This window comes from Salvelinus alpinus, chromosome 2 (genome assembly GCF_045679555.1).
Source record: "Salvelinus alpinus chromosome 2, SLU_Salpinus.1, whole genome shotgun sequence".
Classification (NCBI taxonomy): domain Eukaryota; kingdom Metazoa; phylum Chordata; class Actinopteri; order Salmoniformes; family Salmonidae; genus Salvelinus; species Salvelinus alpinus.
Window position 1 is genome coordinate 41,720,249 of NC_092087.1, and position 12,289 is coordinate 41,732,537.

Consider the following 12,289-nt stretch of genomic DNA (forward strand, 5'->3'; position numbering starts at 1 on the left):
ATTATTTATAATTGTACTTTTACCTTTAATACTTAAGTATATATTAGCAATTACATTTACTTTTGATACTTAAGTATATTTAAAACCACATACTTTTAGACTTTACTCAAGTAGTATTTTACTGGGTGACTTTCACTTTTACTTTAGTCATTTTCTATTATGGTGTCTTTACTTTTACTCAAGTATGACAAGAAGAGTACTTTTTCCACCACTGCTGGTTAGACATGATGACACCATGGGCAACACTAACTGGTGACTAGTTCTCTTTCAGACAAATATGTTCAACTCATAGTTAGTTTATCAACTGACCACCATATTTAGGAGGATAGAAACATTACTGAAATGTAGCTAGCTAGGCAGTAGCCACTACTAGTCAACTAATCATGGATTACCTATTATTTGATACATTTAGGTTAATTTACTCATATCAAGCCACAGACAGTTTGTGGAAAGGTACAAATAACAATTAGTGGACTCGTTTAATGAATGATCGGACAGTGAAACTTAAATTGATTGATAGCTAGCTGGTGAAGCTTTCATTTATTCCCAATTAATTAAACTGAAGCTAGGTATCCCAAATCATGTTTACTGCTCATGCAGGCGAGCAAGCACACCTGTGTGACGTCACATATCAAGATGTCTCAGCCTATCCTCCCGACGCAACTCATGAATATTAATCAAATCGGTCAAGTGATTGGTTGAGCCTTCTTGGGTGCGTGACATCACTCTCATTTCTCTCATCCTTATGATATTTTTGCACTTCTTAAAATATATGCTCATTAGGAGTCAATGCATATTATAGGGATCAGCTATGTTTATTTTACTGTTATACAATGTACAGAAATTTGTGTATGGTGCAATGTGTATGTCCAATATGAAATTAGCAGTGACGATGCTGGGGGTGTAAACTCTGTGGAGTTGCTCCTGAGTAGAATGGGACACAACGTACATGGTTTGGCTGGTGTAGGCCGTCATTGTAAATAATAAATAATAATAATAATTTCTTAACTGACTTGCCTAGTTAAATAAAGGTACAAAAAAAATGTGATTTGTAGATCAGTCAGTCGGCATGTCGAACAAACCCAATATCTGTGGGGCTTCTCATGGCAAAATTATTTAGCTGAGTCTATCTTTAACACTATTGTCAATGTAACATTATTTGCTTTAATGAACTATTTGAATTTTTATTGTTTTGTTCGATTGTTAAACTAAATTCTAAGTCTGTTAACATTTCCAAATAAAATGTTACGAATTTCGACTAGTGTATTATTTTTTACCATCGTCACTGGTTGACTTTTATTTTGAAGGGAAATGGCCGAGGTCACGGCACGTCCTTATTTCTTGCTAGGTCTTGCTTATTCTTTCTCGCGTCTCAGTAGTGGTTTATGTGAGGTGTCTGCTGCCCTCGGAAGTGAAAAATAGTAAGACAAACAGCAAGGACAGCGTTAGCCAAGAACAAGATAATAAAAAATAGATAATATCTGCATAAGCAGAACGAAAACACTCTCCTAATACAGAATAAGAATAGTTCCATACACAATGCAATAACTACATTTTCTTTCTACGACAAGCATTTCTGTTTGCCATATTTGGTCAATTTGAGGAGCAAAGCTACAGGGCTCGAGTTAACCACTTCGAAAGGAAGACTACATTTTATCATCTTCCCTTCCTTTACGGAAGAGAAAAGTGAGTTGCTCTTGCTGTCATCTTTCCCAATGTTATTTCAGTCAGTGTAAGCATTAAAATAGCTCAAATAATATTATCAATAATCCGCAGTTAAGATTATTTAAATTGCATTAGCTACAGTAGCTAGTTAGCTAAACACGAGCAACTAATAATGTTAGCTAGCTGTTAGTCTTGAGACAGTTGGTCATTTTGCTCGCGACGTTGGCGACATAGCTAATTTGCTAGAACCGAAGATTGCCCCCATTATTCTCTGATATATTCCATCCCAGTCAGTTATTGTTTTAGAAATTAATTATATTTTTAGCTAGTGCAACTACTGACAACCAGATAGCTTTAGAGTTTGGTTTATCTTTTCAAAATGTCGGCGCTGTGAAGCAGCTCGTTGAGTGCTGCGGTCATGCAGCGTGCTATGGAGAATATTGATCAAGGCACACTACAGTAGAAAACAGAATTGATAATAACATGTCATTACTTTGACAATAACAATGATACATGCAGATACTCCATATCCCATTTAATGTCATTTCTTTGTGAGCCTTGCCTTTAGATTATACCCTTTGTTCTAGTGCAAATAAAGTGAAAGTGTTACGGCTAATGTTTAAACTTGCTTTATTTTTACAGGCAATAACCAGATACAAGATGAGGCCAGTCGTGCCCAAGGATTGTAATGATTGATCCTTGATCCAATGCCTTCAAAGTTTCTGCATTGGATAGGCTACCGTGGACAATGGCGCCTGCCATTCCAGTATTATTCAGCCATCCTTATCTGACTCTTCAGCCCTGCTGAAGTGTAGTGTCAGAGAAGGTGCGGTCAGTGAGAATGGGTCAAGGTCCCTACCTGCCGTGAGATTGGATACTTTTTTTGGCACTTTAATCAAGAGACAGGGCTGAAGATGGAGAAAGGGGTGGCTGAGAGCGAGATGGAGGAAGAGACATGGACTGTAGAGGCAGCTGAGGAGAGCCCTGAAGAGCTGCCCTCAGGTGTTCCTACCCTCTTGTCTTCCACCTCCATGCCTGACCAGTGGGAAGTCAGAGGAGATGAGGAAACTCATCAACCAGTTCCCAAAGAGGACATGACAGACTATCTCAAAGCTACCCCTCAGGATATCCCTACTCCAATCAACCAGGACTCAGGAGAAGCAGAGTATTGTGGGATTGCAGAGGCCAAAGAGGATGAAGTCTCTCTGAAACAGGAAGGGGCGGAGCATGTGGTCAGAGAAGGAAATGAGGAGACTGAGGGTGGAGATGAAGACGAGAATGGAGGAGGAGGCCGAAACGAAGTCGGGAGGGAGCCTGGCATGAACGGGGAGTCGGGATGGAAGAGCTCAGGGGCCGGAGGGAGGAAAGGCCGGTTCCGGAACAGCGGAGGAGGAGTGGTGGCAGCCGCCGAGCAGAATACCCAGGCTACATCATCATCATCCTACCTCCCTAAAGGGTCCCTGTCATCGGGCGGTGGGAGGCACAAGCAGGCCCGGAGGCGCAACCACCACCACCACCAGGGCCGGGGCCGGCGGCAGACAGGCACCCAGCTTACCTTGGCCTTCAGGGAGCTGCTGTCAGAGTCGTTCAGCCCCTGGTGCATCTCCTGTATCCACATGGTGGTGGAGCTCATTGTCTCTGTGACCCACCGCTGCGGGGTGGCCGTGGAAGGCGCAGGGATAGCCCTCTATGACCTCGGCTCACAGCTGCTCAACAAGGTCACAGACGTGCCGGGGATGAAGGCGGACGCCCGGCGCGTGCTGGAGAGGGTGAGTTGTGCTGGAACGGTCCTGGTGGATAAGAGCATCCGGTCGGTGGAGTGGGTCTGGCAGGCCTCCCTGACCTGCTTCGGACTCCTCTGTGCTGTGGTGCTGCTGGGTTCCCAGTGGGCCCAGTTCACGCTTGTCCGGCTGGGCGGGGAGAGGGGCCAGCGGTGGTGGACAGCCGTGCAGGACTCCAAGGTCTGGAGGAGGGTGGCCTCGCTGCTGCAGAGGATCAGCAGCTGGTTCAGGAGGAGGAGAGGCACCACCACCCAGGTGCCCCCTTTCACCCCAGATTCTCCCGGTGGAGCAGTTAGGTACCAGCCTGGGCAGGAGCTGGAGAGACTGCTGGCGCTGGCTCAGGTCCCTGAAGAGGAGCTGGACCCTTTTATAGTGTTGGGGGTGGAGGCCCACGCAACTGAAGCTGAGCTAAAAAGGGCCTACAGACAGTTGGCTGTCCAGGTGAGTGTAAATGAGATGGGCATGACATTTTATGAGTACAGGTGAATGATAAAAATTAGTGGAACTGATCAACTGGCGAGTGTGTAGCCATTATCGTCAAATAATTTCAGCTTTGCCTGTCAGAACACAAGCCAAAGCATTTTTGCCCTTAGCTCTGCATGGCTGTATGCATCTTTGTTGTCTTATATCCACAATATAAAATGTAATCAGAAAATGACTAAAAGTAGCCAACCTGTTGAGCCTTCCTTAGTTGCTCTAGCTCTTGCATGTTATCTGCACTGCACCTTACATCTGTCCATCTTTCTCCTTTCCTTCCTCTCTCAGATCCATCCAGATAAGAACAAGCACCCGCGCGCTGGGGAGGCCTTTAAGGTGCTCAGGGCTGCCTGGGACATCGTCAGTAACCCAGAGACACGGAGGGAATACGAGCTGTGAGTAGAAGACACACAAACTACTTGGCCAGTACTTAAACCAAATGCCAGAAACTATGATAAAATGACTGCACCTTCAAGAAAAAACATCTGTTAGATCTCAGGCCTCTCACAATAGGTAATGCGTCCTCATCTGAATTTCCTATCTGTGGTCCTTAGCATGGTATAGTCAATCTAAAGGCCTGTGAGATGTTTGGTTTAGTTCCTCAGTAACAGGATACATAGAAAATACATGCTGTGAGTAGATTACTTAATTCAAATGCAAGAAACCGTGATCGAATGACTGCACTGAAGGCTGATGGAATGTTTTGTGTAGTTGATATGGCGTTGAATTGTTTGCCTGGTCCTCTCAGGAAGCGCATGGCGCAGACGGAACTCTCCAAGTCGATGAATGAGTTCCTCACCAAACTGCAGGATGACCTGAAGGAAGCTATGAACACCATGATGTGTACGAAGTGTGAGGGTAAACACAGGTACGTCACTCAGACTGAATTAATATCTGTAATATCTAGAAAAAATATCATACATTTACAACCAACACCCTGCAGACTTTTGTGAAAGTGAGGGATTGGAATAGTAATATAATTTACCTACACTGCAGTCTTGTCATTTACAGTATATACCTAAATTAATATGGTGACTACTCCCAATCACTCAAATTGTATTTATACATTTAGCTTGCTATGAAATCTTTATTACAGAAAGAAAACACAAGCATAGGCCAGACACAAAGAGCATCCCATTCTGCATGGTTTAGTTTACGTTGCGGACTCCTCCCTCCCTGATTACTCCCTGTGTGTGCAGGAGGTTTGAGATGGACCGGGAGCCTGCTGAGGCGCGGTTCTGTGCAGAGTGTAACAGACGCCACAGCGCCGAGGAGGGAGACCTGTGGGCCGAGTCCAGCCTGCTAGGCCTACGCATCACCTACTTCGCCTGCATGGATGGCAAAGTCTACGACATCACAGGTACTGGATTGATTATGGCTGTGTTCACGAGCGTCAAAACTGTAATGCATTGTGGGTCAATTTTGACTGACTGCTCTACAAATAATAATGAGTAGTTATTTATAATGCAAGGTGATTTGTAGATCAGTAAGTCTGCAATCGCTAACTGCAATGCGGTCGATGTCGAACAAGCCAATTGCTTTGACAAGCCGTGTAATGACACCCACATGGATAGTTAGGCTCTCATCGATGCTAATGCCATACCCTTTTATGTATTGACTTAAAGATGCACTATGCAGAAATCGCTCCGGCATTTCCTGGTTGCAAACATTTTAATAGTGTGGCTAATTTCAGTTTATGAGACAAAATAAGCAAGTATAGTGTAGAGAAAGAAACATTGTATCATCTAAACTGTGAAATATATTTTCAATAATAGTTGAAGAAGTTATGTGCCAGACCATGCCCGCGTGAATGTTTATTGGTCAGTAGTGGCCATGTTGTTTGAGTTGCTAGACTGGAGAAACATACTTTGTGAGAGCTTGGTGATTGGTCATTCGGTGCCAGAAGAGTAGCGTCTTAAGTGTTTTTCACAAAATTCAAAATGGCGGAAAATCCATCATGGTGGACCTTATGGGTCCTTGAGGCAAATTTGTTCCTTGTGAGGGGAGGGACCTAAGTACCAAATGTCAGGAGTCTAGGACACACAGTAAAGGGGTGTGACCTTTAAAAGTTTGCATTTTCAATTGCTTGTTATAGTGCCACCGTGTAGCCATTTGGAATGGCATTGCATGAATGGGTGTGGCGCTTGGCCCTTTACCATCTTGCAAAGTTGCACCCTCCTGGGCCTTACATCTCACAAGAATTTGCATTTTCACCAAATCGCCAGAAGGAGAAAAATAATAAACGGCAACAAATACAATAGGGGTTTCACCCAGCTTCGCTGCTTGAACCTCTAACAAGCCAACTGACAGGCTCAAAAGCTCTACAACTAAATTCAATTCTAAGCTACCAAATAATGTTAGGTTTCAAGTTTTTATTGTCACGTGCACAAGTACAGTGAAATGCTTTTTCTTGCAAGCGCGTTCCCGACAATGCAGTAATAAAGACACCTAAAGTCAGACAGACTGTTTCTCCTCCTAGCCGCTTGCTTCAGTATTGTCACATTGATTAATTTGTCACCTTCTCCGCTCTCACCTTTCAGAGTGGGCCGGCTGCCAGAGGATAGGCATCTCTCCAGACACACACCGCGTGCCCTATCACATCTCCTTCGGCTCCAAGAACAACAGTAGCTCCACGCAGCGCCACAGGTTGGTCCCAGGGCACTGAGGGTTGCGTTTCAATAATCTCATCTTCCTCCTGAAGTCTGCACTCTTTAACTACTTCACACAAATGTAAAAGCATTGGATTGGTGTAGGCATGGGCTAGAAAAGTGGTCCCCAACTTTTTATTTTATTTTTTTAAATCTTTATTTTTTTACATTAACCTAATAAAAACAGCTCTGTAGAAATTTGTTTTGTGCAGTAGGCCAAATACATTATCACAGCATATTGGCTATATTCCTGGCCTGCCAGTATTGTTTTTCTCAGACCATATTATATATCAAAACTCAAGCTTTGATAACAAAATAGATCAGTTGGTGTAGCACTTGCGATGCACAGCTGAGCATAAATGTAAATAATTTGCTAATAATTATCAATTTTATTTTACTGGACTGATGGTACCTGCATCTGATGTTTGTGCTTTCAAGACAACTGGGAACTCTGAAAAAAGAGGTCAAAGATGCCTGAGTTTCCGTTTCGTTCAAAACGATTTTTCCCAGTCGGATCTCGTTTTTCCAGAGTTCGCGGTTGTCTTGAACACACTGAAGGCAGAAGTCTGAGATTCCCAAGTTCCCAGTTGTTTTGAACATGGCATTAGTCTAAGCGGAGGGAGGGAGAGTGCAGCAGAGGAACTGCCTCTCATGGTCCCTGCTCTCTCAATTCCTTTCCTCCGGTGAGACTGACCAGAGAGGGGACATAGTCTTCCTCCTGATGGTGAAACTCGACTCGCACCGCATCTGCCTCAGGCACAAATTCATGTTGTTCCTTTGACCAGAGAAAGTGAAATACTCTTCGATATTAAAATAGACACGACGAGCTGCTAATAATAATAAAAACGCAGGGCTTTCGATACACTTGGCTACTCATTCATTGCAGCTGCAGCGCCAGGGGAAGTAGAGAGAAGAGCGTTTTGTAATAGTGTTTAATAAAAAGTGTTGACAGTGCTGAATAAAATATAGACATGAACTCACTCATAAGAAAAGCAGCTCTTTGCTGTATTCTTTGACAGCCTCTCTCTGGTCATGGTTTGTGGACGCTGTAGGTATGCACAGTGATTTGAGCTGTCTGATTGGCCAGCACAGTAGGCGTACTCGATTTAGCCACAGATCTCCTGGTCTGCCGGGTAGACAGAGTTTGTCTTTTCAGACAAATTAAATGGTTAAAAATGAGAACACTTTGCCTACCCGGTGCGCAGAGCTTCTGAATAAAGTGCACCTATCGCCAACAGCGCAACACAATTTTTTTTAATAAAAAGGATTTCGCCTTTAATCGTTGGCTTTTCTACAGAAATGTTTGATGATCGACTAGGAATGCCTTGAAGATCAACTAGTCGATTGCAATTGACCGGTTGGTGACCACTGGGCTGAAGGGAGTTTCCATATACCAGTCATTTTCTTTCAAATCCATTAAGGGAAGTGAACAAGTGCATGCTTCGGGAGAAAGGAGAGATTATTGGGACTCAACCGAGGTGTTATGTGATCGACCGCTCTAAATGAGCACAAGCTGTGGTCAGTGCAGTTGCTTGTGCAACTATCTCATTGTCACTTGCTTCAGGGTTAAATATAGGCTAGATTAAAATAGAATGAATGTAATAGAATGAAAGGCCACCCAAGGCTCTGATGAAGCCTGTTTGTCCCGTGAATAAAACTCAGATCTATGTAGACGGTGAGTGCTGCTATTACTTTATTTTCCTGGAGTCACCTGTTGAAGTGTCCTGAGGTAAAGAATGTTTTTAGAATTAATGTTACTCTGCTCCCATGCTTTCCAGGACACCTCCAGGCCCAGAGCACTCTCCTCCAGGCCCGACCAACCCCGCTGACCTGCAGGACTTCTTCAACCGCATCTTCCAAGGGGGGCCTCCCCCCGACATGGCTGCCAACGGGGGTTTCTTCCCCTCAGGACCGCCCCCCCACCAACCCTCTGGTGCTGGACCGGGACCTAGTGGACTTTTCTCCCCTCCTCCACCACAGACTGGCTTCTTCATGCCTCCGGGAGGGCCCCGGCCGGAGCCCAGTGAGACGTGCGCCGATAGCGGAGGCAAGCCTCCTCCCCGCAGGAGGAGGAAGGTCCGCAAGCCCTTCCAGAGGTGAGAGCGGCCATTGTTGTGACGTGTCATCGTAGCAACACGGGGACACTCAACACACGGCCATGTCTGTCGACGAGCCTGGACCTCCCCCTACTGTACATAAGTTGAAGGATCAGTCAAACTCAGGAAGATTCACACGGGTCAGGGGCTGCCTCATGTATCAAAAGACTGACAATACAGAGGCCATGAGCCAGAGGTTTGAGCCTGGACCATGTAGAAGAAGACGGAACTAACTCAGAGTTTAAGTATATTTGGGGTTAGGAGGTGACAGTCTTTTTGCTTCTCCCCCTCACATTGTTTTTTTGTCGTTTTTTTTCTTGTGAAACAGCTGTAGCCATGCCACTGATATCACAAGCCTATTGCTAACAATGCAAACACATTTCCTTAGGTCTTACTTCCCTGCACAATCCTGCATCATTACATGCCATTGGACGCTTATGTTCTTGACACGTTTGTAATATTTTTTTTAAACAAAAAGGGTAATCTATTCTTGCTTCAGGTCTTGGTGCAGACTGTGAAATTGTGTGTGTGAGAGGGGACAGGGCTGGAAGAAGCCAATCAGAATTTATGAATTGCTGGATCGGACGGCTCAAGCTACATCCTGGAGGAAGACGGTGTCCAGAGAGAGGGCTGGTCTGCCCGTTACTGCTTTGACACACCCATCCTTCCGCCCGTTGCCTTCTTTGATCAATTGTTATCTGGTTAGATTATCATTTGAGCAACTGATTTTCTGCAATTTTTATTACTTTTAATGAAGTTAGAGTGAACGTTTGCATAGTTGTGACATTTGTCACTATTGGAAAGTAAGTTGGTGAGTGAAAGTTGTCTCTGCCAAATGTAGATATCAACTCTGTCTAGAGTACAGTGAATACTTTAATCTGTCAACAAATTGAATCCCACGTAGAAGCACTATGATGAGGCGTCAGACTTAAGCAGGTTCACATTAAAATCAAGACTGTTATATTGTGAGAGTCAAAGACCTAGGCTATTTACTGCTTTCAGTCCTTAAGTATTGGTGTTATTGTCTGGACGGCATCCTATGGATCAAGAAAAAGCTAGTTTCAGCTCCTAATTGCATCTTAGCACCCTTTAAAGATTGGAGGTGACTAAGTTTCCATTGAGAACACAATGACTGTGCAGTGTAAAAGATTAGTTATCAGAGGCTACTCTTTGACATTTACTTTCCAACAGTTTAAAGGTTGATTGAAAGACAGGGGAGCTGAATGTCAACAGTAACAGTTCTATTACCACCACATTTTATTTCAAAGAAAAGCTACCACTGCCTTTGCTTTCACCCCACGCTCAGACAATATACTCCAGATTGAAGAGGGATAGAGCGAACAGAATTCAGATCTCTAACAATATGTCTCTACTCATTATGGCAAACCATTGTGTTTTTCCTGTGGAGATGGCATATTGGAAATAAATGTGGTAAAAGTTTGTCTAATTCCTCTTAAATGTTGAGGTCTGGGGCAATATGAATCAAGCTTCTCAGAGTAGGCGTGCTGATCTTGGATCAGTCCTGTCCATGAAAAAGCTAAACTGTCCATGAAAAGGCTAAACTGATCCTAGATCAGTGCTGCTACTCTGAGATGCTTAATGAATATGGGCCCTGGTATCAGTTCCATTAGCCTCTTGTTGGTTGTACCTTTGATTTCTGTCATTCTGTGGATGTTGGGAGATTAAGTGGTACCTAGGGTCCCTTGTTGCACATGTTTATTTGCTCTCTTTAAAGTGAAAAAAGTTGAATGCAATTGTCCACTTAATTGGAGGTATTATAGGAGGTTTAATTTAATCTCAGTTTTAGGCTGAATTGCTTGCGCTGTCAATTATGTTTTAGATACCCTAGTTGACTTGAGAATGTATGGCTTAAGTAGCAGCCTAAAACGGCAAGTCAACTAACGGCTCCCAGCGTGGAAGAGCCAACATCCCAGATTAATTTTAGTTTTTCCCATGATATTTTTAAACAGTATATGCAAAAAAAAAGATTGCAAAAAATCTGACAATCGGGGTTAAATGTGCATTTTTTAAAATTTGTTCTGTGGTAGGAAAGTGTGAGTTTGCTGGCAAGAGTTTATTGCAATTGTGAAACATCACTGTTCAGTTGATTTTAGCTTTTTTCTGGATTTCATAGTAAAGTTGATTTCCTACAGACGGATGAATGGACTTTCATTGCTTGTTTTGTGAATTACGTGGATTGAATTGTGTCTTAAAGTCACAAGACAGGAGAGTGCTGTGTCATTCCAATGGAGCAGAAACCAGGGGACCTGCTAATGGCCCTTCTGGAGCACACTCATTCATTTAGAATTTACACTAGATCCCACCTATCTTTATACACAAGTGGTGTGGTCCACAACACCACTTGCTGGTCCTTTAGGATGGCTCTGTTTTTCTGATGGACGACCATAGAGACAGCAACATTTAGGGCTGGATTCAATCCGTATCACCGAAGTTCAGCGCTATAGCGCGCTTGAAATTGAAAGGTTATTACCGATTGCGCCGACATATGCAGCGTTTACCGTGAATGCAGTCTCCGCTAATGCGGGAACATTGCCTTTAAATGTAAATTGGTGTACAACGTGGCTCTTCAGCACTATGGAATGAATCCAGCTCTTCGTAATGACTACACATTTGGACAGCATCACACTAGCCTCCGGGGTGTGTCAATGAAGTGGCGATGGTGGAAAATAATCTCCACAGGTTGACTTCTATTGAACAAACCTGATCCCATAACAGAGCAAAACCCTTGTGAACCTCATGACCCGGTTTACCCGTTTTCTACATTTGCTCCAGAAAGCCACCGGGCATCGCTACGTGACAGTTCTTCCCCATTCCTTAAAAGGGGTTTAATCCTTCATTTACAGTAAACCAACAATTAAACGGCAACTCATGTCTTTTTCCTCTTCTGACCTGACTTATCCTAAGTCATACAGCTAGCGCTATGGAAACAGTGTAGAACACACCTCTCTTCCATAAAAGGCCTTTTCTGGGCCGCTGCAGATTCCCAGAAGCCAGCTTATTTGAGTCTTCTCCGCTATCGCCTCACACACCATTAGTGCTTCTGTCAAAAGGGAGACACTTGGGATATTTACTAAACGCCTCCCTGTCCCACTACTTCACAATTTCAACTAAGTCATTTACATTTTAGTCATTTAGCAGACGCTCTTATCCAGAGCGACTTACAAATTGGAAAGTTCATACATATTCATCCTGGTCCCCCCGTGGGGAATGAACCCACAACCCTGGCGTTGCAAGCGCCATGCTCTACCAACTGAGCCACAGGGGACCGTCAAGAGATTCTCTGGTAGGACCAGCAGTGATCCTTAACGAGTGTTATTTCCATTAGCCATATTTCGGTATGATAGACAAAAAGCATGTTTCATCTGTGCAGTGTGTGCTACTGTTTCATGAACCATGCCTGATCCCATTCTTACCTGTATCTTTCAATTCTGATGATCTTGCTTTGGAATATAAGTGGGATACTTAAACAGCACTCAGGTCTTCCCTGAAGTTTGATTTGCCACCAACACACTTCTTGACAATGAGAGAACCAGTAACTGTAAAGAGACCTTCCATTTAGGTATAGCTTAATTGTTTACAAAACACCTTTAAACATACCAAC

At 43.7% G+C, this 12,289-nt stretch overlaps 1 protein-coding gene across 2 annotated transcripts; it reads left to right on the forward strand.

Moving 5' to 3' along the window:
• The first annotated feature begins 1,372 nt into the window (after positions 1-1,372).
• dnajc14 (DnaJ (Hsp40) homolog, subfamily C, member 14) lies at positions 1,373-10,825 on the forward strand. 2 transcript variants are annotated; one of them, XM_071379112.1, is made up of 7 exons: positions 1,373-1,686; positions 2,308-3,887; positions 4,212-4,318; positions 4,672-4,791; positions 5,123-5,283; positions 6,464-6,569; positions 8,350-10,825. In XM_071379112.1, the coding sequence occupies exons 2-7, from the start codon at positions 2,580-2,582 to the stop codon at positions 8,669-8,671; spliced, it is 2,124 nt and encodes a 707-aa protein (XP_071235213.1). In that variant the 5' UTR covers positions 1,373-1,686; positions 2,308-2,579; the 3' UTR covers positions 8,672-10,825. The 2 variants fall into 2 exon arrangements, with proteins under 2 accessions (XP_071235213.1, XP_071235222.1); XM_071379121.1 differs by having other exon boundaries at positions 1,403-1,421.
• Positions 10,826-12,289: the final 1,464 nt, after the last annotated feature.

Bases quoted from the DNA above. Each gene is read 5' to 3' on its own strand.
- dnajc14 (XM_071379112.1), top strand. From the start codon at position 2,580: ATGGAGAAAGGGGTGGCTGAGAGCGAGATGGAGGAAGAGACATGGACT. The intron at 4,319-4,671 runs GTGAGTAGAAGA...TGGTCCTCTCAG, and splicing joins ACACGGAGGGAATACGAGCT to GAAGCGCATGGCGCAGACGG. The intron at 4,792-5,122 runs GTACGTCACTCA...CTGTGTGTGCAG, and splicing joins AAGTGTGAGGGTAAACACAG to GAGGTTTGAGATGGACCGGG.